Source organism: Eumetopias jubatus, unplaced genomic scaffold, assembly GCF_037043125.1.
Source record: "Eumetopias jubatus isolate StellerSeaLion01/CBP00866 unplaced genomic scaffold, mEumJub1_p1.0 scaffold_8, whole genome shotgun sequence".
Classification (NCBI taxonomy): domain Eukaryota; kingdom Metazoa; phylum Chordata; class Mammalia; order Carnivora; family Otariidae; genus Eumetopias; species Eumetopias jubatus.
The window spans coordinates 75360993-75384253 of record NW_028274814.1 but is presented as its reverse complement, the minus strand read 5'-3'; the positions used below and the strand labels follow the sequence as shown (position 1 = coordinate 75384253).

Below are 23261 nucleotides of genomic sequence, written 5' to 3'. Positions count from 1 at the left end.
AGAACTTCTGTAGGTTGTGAGACAGTAAATGGTCTAACATCTTTATAAACATAGTCTCAGAAAAATAACAGGGGAAAGAAAAAAATTTGAGGAAATAATTGCCAAAACTTTCCAATTTCATGAAAAATACCAAAAGAGCTAAATAAATCCTAAGCAAGAAAAGTGAAGAAAACCTCAACAAAGCATAGCCCAACCAAAATAAAAGCCAATGATTAAAAGAACACCTTAAAAGCAGTCAGAGAAAACACATCACACACAAGGCAATAAAATTAAAACTGACTTCTTTTCAGTAACAATGCAAATCAGATGGCAGTGAAACATCACCTTAAAACTGCTCAGACAATACCTTGAAAACACAGTTTTATATCCAGCAAAAATATCTTTCAAACATAAAGACAAAATAAAATTTTCAGGAAAATAAAAGCTAAGAAGCAAAATTCAACCACACCAGTAATTTCATGAAGTATAAATGGCCTGAATACACTGATGAAAAGGAAGAAACTGCACAAAAAGTAGGTTAAAGGAAATAAGATCCAAGTATAAGCTGTCTTTAAGAAACTTTATATAAAACCACAGATGAAAAGGGGTGCCTGGGTGGCACAGTTAGGTGTCTGACTCTTGGTTTCAGCTTAGGTCATGATCTCAGGGTTGTGAGATTGAGCCCTGTGTCAGGCTCCATGCTCAGTGTGGAGTCTGCTTGGGATTCTCTCTCCCCCTCCCTCTGTCCCTCCGGCTCATTCTCTCTCAAATAAATAAATCTTAAAAAAAAAAAAAAAAAGAGATGAAAAGCATAAGGATAGAAAAAGATATATCATGAAAACATTAATCGTAAGAAAGCTACTATAGATAAATTACACCAATGAAGAGACTTCAGGAGATGGGATATTACTAGAGGTCAGAGGAATATTTTGTTATAATAAATAAAAGCTAAGTTATCAAGAAAACGTAATAATCCTAAATGCATATGCAACTAATAACAGAGGTTCAAAATACACAAAGCAAAAACTGACAACTAAAAAGAGATACAAACATTCATACTGTTGATGATTTTAACACTCATCTCTCAGGAAATCATAGAATAATTATATAGAAAAGCATAATAATACAATAATCTTGAACACTGTCAAATACCTTGACTTGTTATTAATAAACACTGCACCCAACAATAGAGCATACATTGTTTTCAAGTGTGCATGAAACATTCACTAAGACCATATGCTAAAACAAGCCGTGATAAGTTTAAAAGACCTTACATAGGGGTGCCTGGGTGGTTCAGGTGGTTAAGCATCCAATTCTTGATTTTAGCTCAGGTCATGATCTCAAGGTCGTGATAGAGCCCCATATCAGGCTCTGCAGTGGTCATGGGGCCTGCTTAAGATTCTCTTTCTCCCTCTGTCCCTCCCCTGTCCCCCTCAACCTGCTCATGTGCATGCTCTCTCTCAAAAAATAAAAACTAACTAAATAAAAGAGCTTAAACTTACATTCTCTGACAAAATGGAATGTGATTAAAATGAGTAATAATAATTATAACAATACTAATACTACTAATACTAAAAGCTACTTCAAAAAACCCCCCACAAATTAAACAGTATACGTCTATATAAGCCATAAATCAAAGAAGAAATCACAAGACATGAGAAAATACTGTGAACTAAATGATAATGAAAACTCAACATAAGAAAATTTGTGGGCTACAACTCAAGCAATTCATAGAAGGAATTTATAGCTTTATATACTGGCATTAAACAAGAGGAAAGTTTAAAACCAATGATCTAAGATTCTATTTTAAGAAGTCTGAAAAAGAGCAAAGTAATGAATAATGAGACCAGTATATATAAATCAAAAGTGAGTAAATGGAGATGAGAGTTGTTCTAGTGTCCCTGCATTATCTAAAAAGTGGTAAAAGTACTAATTTACTAAATTGGTAAAAATTAAAATTATAATCCCTAGTGTAATCACTAAGAGAATAGAAAAAGTACATCAATACCAAACTAATAGTAGGCAGACTACTGAATAATAAACAATACTCAGTTAAATCAATTTTTTAAAAACAGGTAAGAAAGGAAGAAGGGAAAAAAACAAAACCAAATAGGTAGGACATATAGAAACCAATTCAAAACACTGCAAATTTAAACACAATTATATCAAAACTACATTTAATGTAAATTGAATAAATACACTAATTTAAAGACAATTTTTCACACTGGGAGAAAAAAAGCTCAAGTATATGTTGTTTATAAAAAAAACAAACACAAAATCATCTAAAATACAAGGATAAGTAAGAAAGGTTCAAGGCAAAAATATGAGCCATATAAACCACAAATGAACGGAAGATGATATTATATTGATAGAAGACCAAAAAAAAATAGTAGACTTAAAAGTAAAAAGAATACTTTATATATGTTCACCTGACCAGAGAGATATAACATCTGTAATGTGCACTATATATCAGTCTTGAAATATAAAAACACAGTATTGTAGAACTATAAGGAAAGTCACAGCCCCAATCATACTGGGTGTTCTTAACACACCTCTTTCCATAAATGAAGAAATGGACAAAACAGCTAGTACTGATAGTAAATACAAATATCATGATTAACCATGTTGGCGTGACATACATAGAAATTTATACCCAACAACTTCAAAATATATATCATCTTCAAAAACAAATAGTGTTTATAAAATCTCATCAGTGCTAGGCTATGAAATAAAAGTGAAAATATTTCAGAAGTTTAAGATTATACAGAGTATATTGTTTGTTTCTACATAGTGAAATTCAGTTCGCCTTTTTTACATTGTTCTTTTATTTTTTTTAAGTAATATATATAATGTTTGTTTCAAGGGTACAGGTCTGTGATTCATCAGTCTTCCACAACACCCAGAGCTCACCACAACACACACCCTCCCCAATGTCCATCACCCAACCCTCCCCACCCCCTACCTCCCTCCCCTCCAGCAACCCTCAGTTTGTTTCCTAAGATAAAGAGTCTCTTATGGTTTGTCTCCCTCTCTGGTTTCATCTTGTTTCATTTTTTCCTCTTTTCCCCTATGATCCTCTGCCTTGTTTCTTCAAGAAAAAGAAAACTGGAAAAACTGTGTTTTTGGATATTAAGAAACTTCCCTTCAAGAGAAGATATTTAAAAATGACATATCTGATAAAGGGTTGGTATCCAAAATATATAAAAAAATTTATAAAACTCAACACCCAAAAGCAAATAATCCAATTGAAAAATGGGCAGAAAACATGAATAAACATTTTTCCAAAGAAGACATACAGATGGCCAAGAGACATGAAAAGATGCTCAACATCACACATCATCAGGGAAATACAAATCAGAACTACAATGAGACATCACCTCACACCTGTCTGAATGGCTAAAATCAACAACACAAGAAACAACAGGTGTTGGTGAGGATGTGGAAAAAGGGGAACCCTCCTGCACTGTTCGTGGGTATTCAAACTGGTGCAGCCAGTCTGGAAAATAATATGGAGGTTCCTCAAAACGCTAAAAATAAAACTACGCTAGGAGCCAGCAATTGCATCTAGTAGGTACTTACCCAAGGAATACAAAAATACTCATTTGAAGAAATACATGCACTCCGATATTTATTTATAGCAGCATTATCTACAATAGCCAAATTATGGAAATAGCCCAAGTGTCTATCAACTGATGAATGGATAAAGAGTGGCATATATATCCTTCTGTATCTATATCTGTATCTCTAAATATGTATATAGCAGCAATGTCCACAATAGCGATACTGTGGAAAGAGCCAAGATGTCCATTGACAGATGAATGGATAAAGAAGATGTGGTATATATACACAATGGAATATTATGCAGCCATCAAAAGGAATGAGATCTTGCCATTTACAATGACGTGGATGGAACTGGAGGGTGTCATGCTGAGTGAAATAAGTCAATCAGAGAAAGACGTATCATATGACCTCACTGATATGAGGAATTCTTTTTTTTTTTTTTTTAAAGATTTTATTTATTTATTTGACAGAGAGAGAGAGACAGCGAGAGCAGGAACACAAGCAGGGGGAGTGGGAGAGGGAGAAGCAGGCTTCCTGCAGAGCAAGGAGCCCGATGTGGGACTCGTTCCCAGGACCTTGAGATCATGACCTGAGCCGAAGGCAGACGCTTAACGACTGAGCCACCCAGGCGCCCTGATATGAGGAATTCTTAATCTCAGGAAACAAACTGAGGGTTGCTGGAGTGGTGGGGGGTGGGAGGGAGGGGGTGGCTGGGTGATAGACATTGGGGAGGGTATGTGCTATGGTGAGTGCTGTGAATTGTGCAAGACTGTTGAATCAGAGATCTGTACTTCTGAAACAAATAATGCAATATATGTTAAGAAAAAAAAAGAAGAAGAAGATAGCAGGAGGGGAAGAATGAAGGGGAGTAAATCGGAGGGGAGACGAACAATGAGAGACGATGGACTCTGAGAAACAAACTGAGGGTTCTAGAGGGGAGGAGGGTGGGGGGATGGGTTAGCCTGGTGATAGGTATTAAAAAGGGCACGTTCTGCATGGAGCACTGGGTGTTATGCACAATGAATCATGGAACACTACATCAAAAACTAATGATGTAATGTATGGTGATTAACATAATAAAACATTTAAAGAAAAAAAGAAAAAAATAAATATGTAGATTATATGCATACAAAGGAATATTACTCAGCCAACAAATGAATGAAATCTTGCCGTCTGCAATGACATGGATAGAGCTAGAGGGTATAATGCTTAGTGAAGTAAGTCAGAAAGATGAATACTGTATGATTTCACTCATATGTGAATTTAAGAAACAACACAAACAAGTAAAGGGGAAAAAAAGAGAGAGAGAGAGGCAAACCAAGAAACAGACTCTTAACTACAGGGAACAAACGGTTGGTTATCAGAGGGAAGGTGGGTGGGGGTATGAGTGAAATAGGTGATGGGGATTAAGGAGCACACTTGCTGTGATTAGCAAAGGTTGTTGTATGGAAGTGCTGAATCACTATACTGTATACCTAAAACTAACATTGCACTTTATGTTAACTAACTGGAATTTTTAAAAAACTTAAAAAAAAAAAAAAGAGAGACTTCCCTTCAAAATAATCCATGTATCAAGAGGATGTCATAATGGAAATTATAAGATACTGTAATTTGAGTTATAATGAACACATGAAACATCAGAACAGGGAGAATAAAGTTAAATATGTGTTTAGAAAGAATTTTATAGCTTTAAATGTATGTATTAAAATGTATGTATTAGAAAAAACAAAAACAAAACTCAGTGATCTAAGCACCAGCCCAAGAGATTATAAAAAGTGCAGTAAATTAAACCCAAAGAATATAGTATATAAAAAGAAATATAAAGAGCAGAAATTAATGAAAACATGTAAGAGAGGTGATCATCTAATCGTCTTCAACATATTTGTGTCTTCTAGATTTCAAGTGATTAGCAATTATACTGACAACACCCACTTCCCATTGTGATTGCATAAGTAAATACACAATTTGTGCATCTTACACTTTAATCACCACTTTTCTGCAGTTAAGGAAATTATCTGCCTAACTACAACCAAGAGGCTTGGCTTTTAATGGATGGGGTGAGGACAGAATATAGGACTTTGGGTGAACCTGTGAAGTGGGGAATTAATATGCAACTCTGTATCATGGTGAGAAACTGGAAGGTCTAATACCCTCAAACAAAGAGAGCTTAAATAAAAGGAGTTGACTGTCTCTACTTGAGTTTGAGTTAAAAACAATTTCCTAAAACAATTTCACAACTAGCCTGCTCCACAGCCCCCAATGAGTTTGGTTTTATTACCAGAATCACCAGAAAATCTCCAATAACAAAATTAATATAAAGTCATTCTGACCAGTTATTTCTTTTCAGGTGACTGGCAAATGCCAACAAGAAGTGAAGAAATGAACTCTCCATCCAATCTATACAAAAATCCCATAGAAAAGTCTGCTAAAATTTAGAAACCAAGATTATAAAACACAAAGGAATAATCCACCATGAGTCAGAGTGACTAGAATTAGAGTTGCAAGAGGCTTACATATCAGAATTGTCAGGTGTGTGTGTTTTTGTACACATAATTTTTGATTTATGTTTTATATATTTACATTTGTGTATATTTAATGTATACATAATTTGAATATTAATGAAGTATATTATAAATATATATTATTTGAATTATTAAAAGTATAAAAGATCAAAAGGGCATGAATTTGAAAAAAATACAAAGAGAAGTTCTAGAAATTAAAACACACATTTTAACACATTTAACAAGAGTGATTAAGTGAACTGGAAAAGAACCCTAAGGAAATTAGTGAGACTACTGCTCAGTATCTACGTATTCTCAGATTTACTGCTTTTTTATAGATTTATCATTTTCAGAAATCAATGTATAATAAAAACAGAATTTTATTTATTAGCCATTCTATTTTTTTACTAAATCACAACTTTTACGTAGGTATCTTTTATATGTTACATTAAGATTAAAGTATAGGTGGTATGTATATATAATAAGCAACCATGGATCCTTGGCCCTTGGTGACATGTAATTCAATGATTCAATAATTTATGTGAGTTACCTTAACAAAATCTCTATCAGTCTTCTCCTTCCATTCTTCACCAAATACAGTAGAAAAGGATCCTAAAGCTAAAAGAATAAATAGTATATTCAGTAAAATGGAATTATTCTTTCACTTAATTCCTTAATAGACAGATGTGGAAAAAAACAGTAAAAATACATTTAAGTATCTTCTTTGCTAAAAACTATTTCATAGTAAATGATACAAAGTCATGATAATCTCTTTTGAAATACAATTTTTTAAATTACAGAATTTAAAGAAACTTGTCTTTCTATAAAATAAAAATACACAACTCATTTTTATAATATTTATACAAACAATAGAGAAAAGAAATGAAGAGTACTTTAACAGTTACTCTGCATTAGGTTTCATTTGTAGAGGAAAGAATATCAAAAAGTCAAACTAATGCTATTGCTATCAGGTTGCCAGATTTTTAAAATTTTAAATCTTTTATTAATTTCAAAAATAACTGTGTAATTCATATTTCAAATAATATAAGGCAAGGCATTCTTTAGAAATAATTCCCACAAATGAAATCTCCCTTAAGAAACATACTCAGGCCTATAGGTTCTTTATATTTGTTAAAGTCGTTTAGAAGAAAAATCAAATCATTCAATTCAAAACCTTAATAACACCCTACCCCCAGCCCCCCACAACAAAGGCATAAGTACATGTTGTATCACTTTTTTTCTCCTTTATGTTGCTGGCTCATATTGTCAGTTTATGGAACCAGACAGTTAAGCAGTATGATACAAATGTCTTAAACTGTGACACAATAAGCATCTGCCTTTAAAAAATTAGGGAAATGCTTTCATCAACCATGGTATTAATTCTGTAATGAAAGCTACTTCTTTTGGAATACAGAAAGAAAAGTATATCATGGCAATTGTTAATAGAAAAACTAGTTTTGTGAACAAAATTCTCTAAAAAACAAAAACACATCCTTAATGGATATGTTGTGACCACCATAACAAATGGATGTATTTTCTGTTGTAAAAAGATTCACTGAATTGTTATAATCTTATTATGCCTTTAAGTACAGACCTAGTATTTCCTTAATATTGAGTAAAATAAAATACTTTATGAAGTATTTAGATTAGAACAAGAATTTTCATTGAAAAAATATTAAAAAGGATGAGGAGTAAATTTTAACATAAATTAAGTTTATCAATGATATTAATATTGATAATAGGGTCATGAGGAAATGATAAAAGAACAGATGTGAAAGTTTTTAATAAACTATATGACCTAAAGAATTTCATAAAATATCAAACTTACATATTAGCAGCTTAATTAGAAAAATGAAGCCCACATACCACTAAAGAGAAACAAGATTTTGTTTATCCTGAAAAAACCTTATAAAGAAAAACTTCACTGGGAAAAGAATACTGGATGGAAATATAAGATGAAAAAATTAAATTTTTTGTCAAATAGAATTTTTATTATACTTCTTCAAACACACAAAAAATATAAACATTCACACCTTATAAAGGAAGTATCATCTACATTTATCTCATTAAAATTCCATGCCCTAAAAAATAAATCAAAACCTCTAAAAAGCCTAACCAAATCAAATATATTGATAATCCTCAAAGTCAAAGGATTTATTTTCCTAATGTAAATCACTGCTTTAAGTATAGGTTCTTCATAAAGTTCCTATGTACTCTGGAACTCTAAACTTCTGACTGTTGGAATGATAGTAATATTCCTTAAATATCATTTGCTAGATTATTAGTTTTAGATTCTACACTGCATAATGATTTAGGCTTTTAGTGACTAAAAAATGCACAAAGATAAACTAGGTCTGAAGGATGTCATGCCTCGGTATACCAAAACTGGTTAAGATAACTTTTATACACACACACACACACACACACACACACACACACACACACACACACACACACATACACGTAATCCTTATTCAATGATTAAATGGTCAAGACTTAAATTATTCTGGTTTGAGGATATTTAATTTTTCTAAAAACTTCATTTTAAGGTTTCCAAATGTGAAAATTCTTAACTTTATTCTATATTAAATGCTGAAAAATGTCCTTAAAAGATCAAAACAAAATGTTAGGAACCACAGAACATGAAAGTGAGACAGAAATCTACCAAATTTAGATCTCCAAAGTTACAATACAAACTGAGAAGTACTTTGTTCCTCCCTCATGTAACCAATGAGACTTTCAGGCAGGGTAAGAAACTAATTTTCACTTTTGTTTAAACATTTCAAAACTGTCTTCATACAATCTAAGTACCTGTCAAATTCTAAGGAATCCTACTTAGACAATCCCAAATAAAATTATGTTTAAAGAGTATACTACTTGCAGAAATCAAATTGCAGAAAAATGAACTCATTTGCAAACATGTTGCTATTTAAAGATAAAAACAATAATTGTCATGAATCTATAAAATATTAAAGAAATTCTCAAACTATCTCAACTGTGTTATACACATAATTTCTATATGATAAAATAATTTCATTATGTCAATACCTTATCCTTTTTCTTTCCCCGTATATCTGAACTGTTGAGAAGACATTATGGGCAGTTTGGTCTTGAACTGCTCAATCTTTTCCCCAGGGGATAAATTAAATCCCTCTCTCCCTGTGACCATGTGCACCCAGAACCTCCTTTTGATTCATGCTATCTACCCTTTACTTTCACCTTTAATAGTACATACTTCTGGAAAAAAAGAAGTTACAATGGCACTGGAATAGAAGGAGGGTTGATTAGCAAGAAAAAATTTTATATCAAGAGCATTCAGCCAACATATTTTAAAAAGAAAAACCATGAGCAGGAAAAAATTTTAAAACATATTTTCTAAATCCCTTTTAACTACAAGTAGAGAAATGACCAATTTAGTCTTAAGAGTAACCTAGATTTATTAAGAGATAGTCATAGAAAATAAAGAATTTGATTTATAAAAATCTACTAGCAAATCCTGTAAGTAAAAAGGATGTGAAATATTTGATAACTCTTATTATATTTAGGCAGCAAATTTTTAAATACATTGACAAACTGTTTAATTAAAAATTGTAACGACACACTAGGAAAAAACCAATTTCTTCCAGGTCCTAGGTTTTTCTATCAAGATTTTGTATCAAACAATCTTCTAACATCAAGAAACCCTTATCACTACTCTAAGAAAAATCCAAGATTTTTATTTCAAAAGTTTTACTGAGATCATTACTATTCAAATGTTTAAGGTTAAAAACACCCCACACGTTATCTTAAATAACACATTTAATATAATAAAAGCAAATAAAGAATGCTATTATACCAATAAAAAGTATTTTTCTCCTTAAAAACCTTTTTTAAAAATTCCTAACACCTTTACAGAATGATCGTACAATAGGTTCAGCTTAAAACTTACTGTCATCAAACACCCCGGCATTAGCGAGTAATAAAGTGATGATTTTAGGGTCTTTTTCAAGTTGCATGACGTGCTTGCTTTCATTTGATAGAAGAGTGCATACATTAATAGCAAAGTCCACTTCATTTGGGAGTCCAGATAACAGTGAAAGCACCAATTTATTATAATCATTTGGCGAATTGAAGTCCATAGATAGCCCATAACTTTGACGCAGATAATCTAAGATAAAAACAAAAACACCTTAAGTATATCAAGGATTAAAAACCATTATCATTAATATTTTACAAATCCAGGACAGAGGCTTGTTTTTCTTTATAAAATTTAAATTGAGTAGAAGTTTAAAGAGTTCAACTCTAAACTTAAGTTAAAATTACAGTCTTCAAAAAGTATTAAAATACAAAAAAATGTACTACTATTCCCTCTTGGATATCATTACCAAATTATTAATGTATCATTATTTAAATTTACATACTCTACACTTCCTACTTTTTTTTTTAAAGATTTTATTTATTCATTTGAGACAGATACAGGGAGACAGAGAGAGAGCATGAGTGGGGGAGAGGCAGAAGGAGAGGGCAGAGGGAGAGGGAGAAGCAGGCTCCCTGCTGCGCCAGGAGCCCGATGTGGGGCTCGATCCCAGGACCCTGGGATCATGCCTGGAGCGGAAGGCAGATAGATGCTTAACCATCTGAGCCACCCAGGCACCCCTACTCTTATACTTCAAGGGACTATATCTGGTTTTTATATATTATAAGCCAGAGACACTGGTTCCTTTAAAATTTTTTAACAATATCATGGTTTTAGAGACTTTGCCTACCTTCTTTACCAAACTATAGGATAATTATTACTTTTTTGGTCAGATTTATCACAATATAATTAACACAGTAAAATTCATGCTTTTTAGTTCTATGAGTTCTGACAAGTGAAATCTTTTAAAAAAACCACCACAATGAAGATAAAGAATATTTCCATCACCCCAAAAAGTTTCTTTATGCTCTTCTGCAGTTAAACCCCTGTTCTACCCACATTGATCCACTTTCTGTTTCTACAACTTTATTTCAAAATGATAAATAAATGGAATCATACAGTAGCCTTTTATATCTGATTTCTTTCATTTAGCAAAATGCTTGAGGTTAATATCTATGTTGATGCATGTATCAGTAGTTTGTTTACTTTTAATGCTATAGTAAGGGTATAATACAATTTGTTTATCCATTCGCTAGCTGAGGGACATTTGAACTGTTTTCATTTTTGGGGACTTACAAACACAGTTGCTCTAAACATTCACATAGAGAACTTTGTGCAGAAATATTTTTTTATTTCTCTTGGATTGCTGGACCCTATTTCTGGGTAAGCAATTTTCCAAAGTGGCTTACAGCATCTTGCATTTCCAAAGACAATATACAAGGTTCCTGTTGCTCTTCATCCCTGCCAGCATTTTAATACTGTCAGTTTTATATATTCTGAATGTGAGTTATTTATCTAGTGTTTAATAAATATTTTCTTCCAAACAGTGGCTTATCTTTTTACTTTCTTAAAGGTGTCTTTGAAGAGCACAAGTTTTAATTTTGATGGAAGTCTAATTTATAAATTTTTACCCTTATGGTTCATGCTTTCGTGTCCTAAGAAACCTTTACATAAGCCAAGGTAACTAAGATTTTCTGTAGGACAATTAATTTAAAACATCTTCAAAACTTTAAAGGTAAGGAAGATGGGCTCATAGAACACTAATATATTAGAGTATTATAATATATAAGAAAAACATCATATTTCTAGAAATACTGAGTCTTAATTGGGGTAGTGTAGGCCTTGGTAGCTATGCCCTCAGACATATACCCCAAGTACACTTTTCTTTTTTTTTTTAAGATTTTATTTATTTGACAAAGAGAGAGACAGCGAGAGAGGGAACACAAGCAGGGGGAGTGGGAGAGAGAGAAGCAGGCTTCCCGCCGAGCCGGGAACCCAATGCGGGGCTCGATCCCAGGACCCTGGGATCATGACCTGAGCTGAAGGCAGACGCTTAACAACTGAGCCACCCACGTGCCCCCCAAGTACACTTTTCACATAAAGATATAACTAGTTTAATGGGAAGAGGCAAGAAAACAAGAGATAGAAAACTTCTAGATGACACATTTCAGAAATACATGAATTTTTTAAAAGACTTTTTTTTTTAAACCTTGCTAAATGGATTGCCAGTAGAAATCTATTGTCACAACATGGCACAAAAGAAAATCATATAGGTAAGAAATTTATTTCCCACTGTAGACAATTGAGATGACACCTCTTCAATTCTAAAATATTCTAGGAATTTCTCCCTAATATAATGATAAATAAGTTCCACAATAGAGTAATAAATTACTATGACACAGATTCTTTACATCATTTAAAACTGAATAATATATGTTCATTTTCTATAATCTTGATAAATAAAATTTCTAATAACAGTAGATAAACATAAAATCTGGAAAAAAAGGTAACAAAACTTCTGTGAATATAGGAACAGATTTGGTATTTCTATACTGTACACTGGAATTGATGATGAGACACCAAGTCTCAGCAATAGTCAAGTTTATAGCTTCCTTGAAAATTTCAGGCAAATCTCTTTAATAGAAAAAAACTGGAACCCACATTCAACATCTGTCACAGTCTTGTTTATGTGGGTTCAATATGACCTTAGAATTGCTGCTGTTTGCTAATGAAGAATGAAAGATGCCATCAGATACTCAATTTAGTGCATCCTTATCTGAGTGACTTGGCCAAAGACATCTCTAATTAAAATAAAATAAATAAATATGATAATTACGAAAAGTCCTTTAATCATATCAGGCTTGGTAAAGATTTCTAACATAATGTAGGAGAAATTGCTTATAAGATTTTAAGATCTTCCCTTCCCTTCCCCAAGGAAATATGACTGAACAGCTACAATTTTATAATTGGTATGGGATTAGAAATTTATTTTCAACATTCTTGACTCAAAGTTTATACAAACAGATCACTGCTGACAAACTTAATCTGAGGCAATCACTTCTCTTTGTTTTCAGTATAGAGGAAAGGGAGAATTACTCCTGAAGTGCTGTTCACACTGTAGAGATTTGTATACACTCTTTCTGTTACTGGCAGTGATTATCATAGTCTGTCTGTTAGAATATGGAGGATCTAAAGGAAAATCTTTGCCTAAATAAAACCGATAAAATAAAAAAAAAACTTCCTGTATAAAACTTTTCCAAATTTAAGCACCAAAACTGAAAATGGACAGAGTGCTTTACCAAACAGATTAGACTGGTTTAATGATCACTAATATCCTTGCTAGCTCAGAAATTCTACAATTTCAATGAGCTGTCACTTGTCAACTTTGACTTTCACAATTTTTCTACCAAATATACTGCATATAAGTTTTTAATTTTTATTTTAACTTAAAAATTAGTTTTTTATTTTAATTTTAAAATGTGAGAACAAAAAATTCCTTAATAATCTCCCTATAATTATGCAGAACTGACTGCATCCAAATCAATACCAACAACAACAACAAAACAAAGAAAGAAGGAAAGCAAAGAAAGGATTAGGTTTTTATGGTAAGGAAAAATATGGAAAACTATGCAAATAAATGACAATACTGTCATATATTGATGCTAGTAATAATATTAGTGTTTAATAATCCTAAAACAAACTACAGGCAAAATCTGCTCAATATGTTTTGCCACTTAAAGCCAGAGTAAGTATCTTTAAGGAAAATCTGGTCCCATATTCTATCAATGTACATTATAACAAGTAAAATTGCACTCCATGCCAAATGTCCTAGAGCTACTGTCAATCGAAATATATTATTTCAAATATTGTTTTAAAATAGTTTTTCTTAATATCAATAATACAAATGTCTCTAGATAAATACATTGATCCAAATACATTTGTCCAAACCTACAAAGAAAGTAAGGCTGTATGACCAAAGATGAATCACAAATCTTCTATAGTTTCTAATTAAAATTTCCTAAAGGCTCTTAATCTACCACTATGTAATTCTAATTTGGTGATTATTTAAAATACACACACATACACAAATTGACAGCTATGAAGCTTACTCTATTTACCTTAATGACAACTGAAAAGCATCTTAATAAAGGATTTTTGTATACTGATAATCGTATTATTTTTCAGAACACTGTCATAATGTTGCTATGCTTCCACCTAAAAAAAAGCACCTTCAAATTCATAAATGCTGCCCTACAATACTACCTCTTTTCAGTTTGAATTAGATGTATTAGTCTGACGATCCCTAGCAATTCCTTCTTTCTTTCCTTTCATTAGCCCCCAATCCTGATTTTGTTAAACATGCTACAAATTGCATAACTGCTCAGATTCTCCTTTTAAAAAGACACATACATTACAGTATATCAGAAAGGAGTTATTCTAACACCAAGTTAAGCAATTCTGTCATTCCCTTAACTTGTATAATAACTCTATCAATGACTTTTATTAGGCTTCTGAAATAGAATTATTTCACATCTTTTTTCTTGAGGTAACCAGTTTAATTAGGGAAGGAAAGAAAAGAAAAAAATATCCAGAAAAAATTTCATTTTAAAGAAGATCAAAAGTAGAAATGGGTCAACTTGGGGAGCTCTAATAGCAGACACCAAACTCTATTAAGCTACAAGAATGAACAGTTCTGTTATTACTGTAATATAGGAAAAACACAGGGTCATAAAGTTGAAAATGGTCTTAAAGGTCATTAGTATAATGTCTCATTCAATGCAGGAATACCCTGTATAATATCCTTGAATTCAGTAATGGTCCTTAGCCCTTTTTAGGAACAGAGAGTGTATCACCTAACAAGTCATCCCATTTTATTTTATCAGCTTAAATTATTAGCAAGATTTTCTACTTGGTGACTTAAAATGTTCTCCTTTAATCTTGGTTCTTGAGGTAATTAACTTCTCATTAAAAATAAAGTGAGGTTTGGTTTGTACTCATCACCACCTACTCCCACCCCCAGTATACAAAAGCATCAGATGATGAAGCCTCTTCTAGCAATGATCAGATTCTAGGAGTTATTACAGATTGAGGAAGAAATACGGAGTCAAATTCAACATGAAAGAAACTTTGAAAATAGATAATGGAAAATAAAATTAGTGAAACTGACACAATGAGAAAGCTTAAATCTAATGACTGATTATCTGTAAGAGACTGGGACTAGCACCAATGAAGAGTAATAAATATCTAGAAAATTATAAATTTTATCAAGAAAATACGTTTGAAAAAGAAGCACCTCCTCTTTTTTAGGCCAAATGTTGGTGAATGAAGAAAAGAGATGCTTGTCTTTTCAGAGCCCTCTTCCTAGTCATCACAGTCCCAACACTCAAAGCTACTAAACAGAGGAACCCCTACTGACTGCCTCAACAACCTTCTTATTAAACTCTCAACCTAATTATTTTCAGTTTGAGTCCTGCTCTTTTTAGCTGCAGATTCCTCTATAACTGTTATAGGAATGACTTAAATGAAAAAGAAAAATCTTATCCTTGGTACCATAGAAAAAAATACTCAAATAGAAATATTTCTGAGGGATTCTGATGCTGGAAATTCCAGCATTGTAGAAAATCCAGTAGATGCTCTCTGAGTATTCTTCACCTCCCTAATCCTACACGATCTCCTTCTTCTCATTTTAGTGACTATTCAAATTAAACTGACCACTAGTTAAAAAATTAGGGAAAAAAACTTCACTTGAAAGTATAGGTATTTGTAACTCTGAAAATTCCTGCAACTAAAAATCTTATACAGCCTATTACAGAAAGGGCCCTGATACCAATTAGATGTTGATCTTTGAAAGTTGCATGTGCAAAGTAAAGGATTAATTCATTGGATGAGGTCTATTTTCCTAATTCAAAGCCGGACAATCTCCAATGATATTTACCTGACACACTGTGTTGCTGGTAATTGTAGGAAGATGGAATTGCACCAATAGGAAGCTGTGGCTTTGGATTGCCTGGTGGTACCTCATCATCATCCTCCCCAAAATGATGAACTTTCTCGTACTTTTCTAGGTAACTGAAATAGAAAAACAACACAGCAGAGTTTTACAAACAGATTTATATCTTATTTTTTAACTCCTAACACATGTATGTTTTCTTTCTCCAGAGGCCCTAAATTTAAAAAAATAATGAAATACCACAAGCCTCTTATATTAGTGAAACAGTCACTTCAACAGTGATACTGCAGACAGACTCAATGCAATGCTTCTAAGTGTTTTATATTTTCAGAAAAGAACACACCACTACTCAAACATACTTTAAAAATTTTATTTATTTCAGAGAGAGAAAGAGAGAGATGGCGAGAGAGTGCGCACATGAATGGGGAGAGGGAGAAGCAGACTCCATGCTGAGCACGAAGTCTGAGGTGGGTTTGACCCCATGACCCGAGCAGAAGGCAGAAGCTTAACTGACTGAGCCACCCAGGCACCCCTAATCATCATCTTCTTCTTCTTTTTTTTTTTTAAGATTTATTTATTTATTTATTTGAGAGAGAGAGAGAGAGAGAGAGAGAGAGTGCGCAAGCAGAGTACAGGGAGGGACAGAGGGAGGGACAGAATCTACAAGCGGACTCCTCGTTGAGCGCTGAGCACAGAGCCCCTGGCTGGCTGGATCCCCACCACCCATGAGGACATGACCTGAGCCAAAACCAAGAGTTCTACGCTCAAAATGACTGAGTCACCCAGATGTCCCTGATTAATCCTCTTGACATCAATTACAATTAAATTTCCAAATTCTCAATCTATCATCACCTACCAGTTTATAACAAGATTCCCAGGTAAACTTTTAAAATAGTGAAACAACGGGTCAGACCCCTGTCAAATACAACACGGCAGCTGACAAACTTGTTACTGTACTTCACAAATCAGAAGTTGAGCTGATTAATACAATGACTTATATTTACCATAGAAAAGTTCTAGATGTGATTATTTTACAGATCACCCCTTTTACCATTCCTGATCCAAGCAGGAACTAAGTCCATTAGTAGCTATTTCCAAAGTCCTACAGCTACCCACCCCTTTGCTTTTTAGTTACAGACAGCTGAGATGAGAAAGGGGGATTATCAATGAAGAATTATGATGATTACTGAAGTATTATTTTGAGTACCAAACTTTAACTTTCAAGGTGGGATAAGTGGAAACTAATTTTACAAATAAAAAACTAATGACATGGAAAATTGTTACCATTCCTTATTTTCCCCTTTCAGTTTTACAAGGCACAGTAATTCACATCTTTGAGACTGGAAAGGAACTGAACTGTCCCTTTCCATTCCTTCTAAGTTCTCCATATAAACTCAATTTGAGCAAGGAACTCTTTCCTAGCTGGCAGTTTGATAGCTAATGAATCCAACACTTATCTTTACTGTTGGAGATACAGCATACTACAGCAGACACACATGTGCAGATATAACCCTTGAGCATTGAGGAGAGTACACAGCTGCACACATTTCACCCTGATCCTGGGGATGCTCCCCAGCAGAAAGATTTATATTCTGAAAACATAAAACAACAAAAGGATGATTTAAAAAAAGCCATCTTTCTCCAGGACAGACCGACAATGGACTTAAATAGGTAAAGAAATCAAGTTCTTTTTGGATTTCTAATGCAGATATCATTAAAAGAAGAGCATATATAACTTTAGACACAAACAGCTGCTCAAAAATTACATGACGTATTTTCTGCAAATGAGGGATTATCTACATCACTCAGGCAATAGTATTGACAGAGGTATTTAGAGAGTAGTCTTTCGGAATTGACTGAACTCATTGTAGAATGGTTAAAAAAAACTAAAGATAAATAATCTCTTTATTAAATAATTTTTATCGAAATATAGTCAAAACAATGAAGATACAGAATTTTATAATAAAAATCTTCAATTAGTAATATGTTTAAGATACTTTCTATAAATTTGTTAGTCATAATTAAGCACAGCAGATTTGAAATTTGTTTTTTATTACAGCTGGGACAGAAAACAATATTACTAGTGAAGGACCATAAATATGATTTTTCCCTCCCAAATACACAAAATGGAGTGCAAGCAATATAGAGTGCTTGACAACACAAGCACTATATACTCCTAATAAACAGTGTATTATATACATGAAACCCTTTATAATTCAAATTTTCTTAAAATATTAAAAATGACCTCTGGTTCCTTGGCACATTCTACCCTTATTCCTCTAAACAGATTCTTTACTTAATTTTCACTCCTCCAAAATCTGTGGTTTAGGCAAATTGTTATGATTCTTGAAATTTTTATGTTCCTGGTTTGAGGACCAGTACTTGTTCTGTCATGATTAAATATTTCTAACCAAGACTCAAAATTCCTTAGTTCAGCTAAGGTTTTGATCTCGCATCTCTCTCAATAAACAAGCACAAAGTATTTGGCTTTTCAAGGATTTATATACTTCTAAAAACTAAAAAGTAATAATAGATAAGAGAAAGCAGCTAAAATACAGAGTTACATTTCAGAGTCTAAGTTTTCTGATATAATTCTCTATCATGACCTTCAGCTTATACAGTGAGAGATATTCTGTGTTCACTCATTAAATTATAAATGCTAGACTGTACATTTCACTCTCTTGTCAAAGTCAATGACATCACTTTGAATAGTTAATGTATTAATCAAGCAAGTATTTACTGAGCTCTGCCTAGTACATTACATATTTAACTCCAGACTGGCAAAATACTGGAATCCAGATAGGAACAGATTCAAGTGGGATGAATTTTATCTTCCTTTTCTTCAACTTGGCCTTAACTTACTTTATGGTAGATTCTATGTCACAGGTTACAGACTTAGAGGAAGGCAAATATGAAAAGTTGGCATATAATATAGAAATTATTTTAAATGGTACAGTTTAATTAAAAATCTTAATAAATGTGACCGATACAAATATAATGCAGAAATGGTTGAGTCCATTTAAAATAGCATCAAGTAATATGCGTAGTATTATTATGAATATGGGAAAATTTAACCTCTTACAATATCTGACAGATTAAGTACACAAAAAAATTAGGTTGTAGAAAATTTGAGTATAATCACCAATAAGATTGATTTATTAGACATACAATGATTTTCTTTTCAAAACTCCATGGAAATTATAAAACTGATCATATATCAATTCACACAGAACACCATAATAAATTTAAGATTAAATATTATATAGGGCACATTCTCTAACCACAATGCAATTCAAAGAAAGTTTTTTTCTAAGAAAGAAATTAAACTCTTGGAAAATTAAAAATAACTTTCATGATGTAAAATTCCAAACCCATATACAATTATCTTCACAATCCTCTCAGATTATTTTAAAGTAATTCCCAGATATCATATAATTTCAACTGTAAATATTCTGGTAGAATTCTTGGAAATTAAAAACGACATTAACAACAACATTTAAGAAAACTCTTGATTATTCTTGGATCAAGGGAAAAATCAAATGTATATGATTGGAACACTTCTATATAACAACTTTTTGAAATGTTTTTAGTTAAAGATGATAGTTCAAGGACCCATATTCATCTCTTCCCTTAAATCTAATTGCAGTGACATTTGAAGAATAAAAATAGAGGAATAGAGCATTATTTCTAAGTTAAAAACTTTTAGAATTTCTCGTCCATTAAAAGAAACTTCAAGGATCCACAAGACTAAATTGCAAAACACTTCTTGAGAGAGTAATGTGATCTAGTGAAAAGTGGAGGAGATCCTAGGCCCGAAAACATATATAGGAAAGTTCAATTTGGATTTCCTTCAGCCACTAAGGGATGAATAGAAAGTGAGGGCATGTCTGATAATGGGATCCAGAGAGTGTCAATTATTTGAAAAAAGAACTTACAGAAAGTTGAGTTGAGCTCAGTGATTATGCAGGGAGATAAAGTTCTTTATAAATTTCACCTTATAGGGCACATGCACCCCAATATTTAGAGCAGCAATGTCCACAATAGCCAAAATATGGAAAGAGCCCAGATGTCCATTGACAGATGAATGGATAAAGAAGATGTGGTGTATATATATGCAATGGAATATTACTCAGCCATCAAAAAGAATGAACTCGTGCCATTTGCGATGGCGTGAAAACTAGAGGGTATTATGCTAAGCGACATAAGTCAGTCAGAGAAAGACAAATACCATATGATTTCACTCATATGTGGAATTTAAGAAACACAACAGAGGACCATAGGGGAAGGGAGGGAAAAATAAGATTAAATCTGAGAGGGGGGACAAACCATAAGAGACTCTTAATCATAGGAAACAAACTGAGGGTTGCTGGAGCGGAGGTGGGTGGAGGGATGGGGTAGCTGGATGACAGGCATTAAGGAGGGCACTTGATATAATGAGCTCTGGGTGTTATATGCAACTGATAAATCACCAAATTCTATCTCCGAAACTAATAATACACTATATGTTAATTAAATTGAATTTAAATAAAAAATTTAAAAAAATAAATTTCACCTTACAGCTTCTTTGTCAAAATGAACTCAAAGACACCAGGGGTGTGGGGTACCTATGAAAAGCACCAGCATGGAAAGACTGTCATCAAGTGTTATCAGGTAACTGGATCTCTATTGATGTGCTCTATGAACACAGCAGGTACAAAATCAAATGTGGTGGCTTGGAAACTATAAAGGTAATGAAGTTTTTTTGCCCAGGATTATGCTCCCAAAAGGAGGACATGAAAAAATAGATATGACAATGTAGAAAATAAACTGGGTAATGAAGAAGGCAAGCTTGAGAAACTGTTCCACGTGGAAAAAGAAAAGAACTAATGAAACTGATAGATAAAAATGAGATATAGATGATAAACAGGAGATCAAACATAAATCAAAAAACAAAAAAAAAAACCCACACCTGATGGTCCTGAAGGAAAGAACAGAAAAAATGGAAGTGATAATCATTGACATAATAAAAGAATTACTTTGGCTAGAATGTGTAATGTTTACATCAAAGAGCTCTCTGGAGCTGGGGTGTCAGGGTACATGGGTCACCAGGCAAAAATTAATGAAAAGGGAAAAACAGTCAGATATATCCTGACAAAAGATTTAAGCTTCAAAGATAAAGATTCCTAAAAGTTTTCAGAACCACTGCAACTCCCCAAAAGTTACATAGAACAGTTGGACTAGACTTTGACTTCTCTTCAAAATTAATAGCTAGAAGATAATGAGCAAATATTAGAATTTTGAGGAGGAAAGTTATTTCACAAGAAATCCCTACCTAATCATGTTGCTCAACTAAGACAACAGAAATTCATTTTCAGATATGTAAAGACTCAGAATAAAGCAATATAGCCCTCTGGGAAAAAAATACCACTCAAGTAAGTACAACTGACCTGTGAACAACAAACACAGGGGTTAGGGGCACTGATTTCCACACAGTCAAAAATCTGCATATAACTTCTGAATTCCCAAAAACTTAATTACTAATGGCCTGTTGACCAGAAGCCTCACCAATAACAGTAGATTGACACATTTTGTATATATGTTATATACTATATTCTCACAATAACATAAGCTAGAGAAAAGAAAATACTATTATGAAAATCATAAGAGAAAACACATTTATAATAGTGTACTATACAAAAGATACACATAAAAGTGGACCTGTGCAGCTCAAATCATGTTGTCCAAGGGTCAACTATACTCTAATGGATAGATGAATCAAAATTAAGAAATGGTTAAATAGCAATACAGCTGACTGATAACATATACAGAAAATATTTAAAACATTAGTCTCAATCATAACTATTATATTACCAAAGAGAATACAAATGCCATTGGTTACAAAAGGAGAACATAAAAAATGTAAAACTATTAAAATAATTTGAAAAACAGTACTCCTGATATGAAGTTCAAGAAATTTAAAAAAGTAGAAAGAAAGAAAGAAAGAAAGAAAGAAAGAAAGGAAGAAAGAAAGAAGAGAAAGAACTTTGAGAAAGAAGTAGAAGGTAGGAAGAATTAAAACGTTGCTTATACTGAAAGACTGAACAAAATGGGTTAATTTTCACTGTTAAAATTAAGGAAAATATGTTATTAGTTGTGTTTCTAATTTTTTCCAAGTGTTTAACAGCATAATTAAAATCAGACTAATTACTTTCCAAACCACTATAGGGAAATAAAAGTTTTAATGTATATAATATGCAGAGAAAAGGAGAAAAGAAAGATCACCCTGTAATGCAGCCAATTACATTCTTAGGCATATAGCCCAATAAAAACTGGAAACAATCCAAATATTCATTAATGACAGTATAAATAAAAACACTGTGGCACATTCATGCAATGAAATATTATAAAGCAGTGAAAATTAGTAAACCAACATGGATTGATTCAAATGGCCATCAATAACCAATTGTTAAAAAAAAATCATTTCCAAAGGTTACATTATGATTCCACTTATATAAAAGTCATAAACAAGGAAAAAACTTCAAGTATATGATTTAGCAATAGACGAGTGCTAAAACCACAAAGAAAAGCCATATAACAATTATCACTTAGAAAATAAGTTAGGGTTTATCCTTCAAAAGAGAAATGCAATTAAGAAAGAAACACAAGCAGCTTCAAAGTTATTAGTAGTTTTGTTGTTGTTGTTGTTGTTTTGGTGTAGATAAACCTGCATATATTAAGCTTTTTTGTGTATTTCACAATTTAAAAAAATTTTTAAACATCAGGAAAAAAAGTGTTATTTCAAACTTTCAAATAAAACAAGTATTTCCATTGCTATATAAAGTGTTTCCAATTATAGAAAAAGATTAGAAGCTCCCTGAAAACTGTAATCTAGCAAAATCTGACAAACTTTATAAAAACTACAGGTAAAAAAAGACTACATATATAAATAGTGGAAAAAGCCATCTATTAATATACATTAAACACACACTCAAAATAAGATTGTTACAGAAATCCAGTAATAAAAATTTTATAACACTAAACTCACAGATCAAGAAAAAATGGTATCTAAACAAAGGATGCCAAAGGTTATTTAATAAAATGAAGCATCCATGCTTCATTGAAAAAAAATTAATTAATGAATTCCAGAATACTGCTGCTTTTGGATTCTCATATGGCCCCTTTGGTTATACCATACACAACAAAGAATTTCCAATCTACCTCCTTTATCAATACAGGCTTTCTCAGAATATTATACCTCATCTTGACCTAGGGTACCTGCTTCTGTAGAAGAGTACCCTTCAGAATGGGGCACATAAACAAAATTTTCCAATAGGGAAAGATATTTATTTAATTTATGGATCCACACTACCTCCTCCCTCCCTCGCTCCATTAACAG

General features: G+C 32.6%; 1 protein-coding gene across 4 annotated transcripts in view; it reads right to left on the bottom strand.

The window, feature by feature from the left end:
* The window catches only part of ARID2 (AT-rich interaction domain 2), a 157895-nt gene that overhangs the window by 58704 nt on the left and 75930 nt on the right, over positions 1-23261 (bottom strand). For all 4 annotated transcript variants that reach the window (XM_028123132.2, XM_028123133.2, XM_088026017.1 and 1 more), the window contains 3 exons: positions 15872-16005; positions 9970-10188; positions 6592-6659 (listed from right to left, as the gene is read on the bottom strand). In XM_028123132.2, the coding sequence (XP_027978933.1) occupies positions 6592-6659; positions 9970-10188; positions 15872-16005 (421 nt within the window). The remainder of the gene's footprint in view (positions 1-6591; positions 6660-9969; positions 10189-15871; positions 16006-23261) is intronic.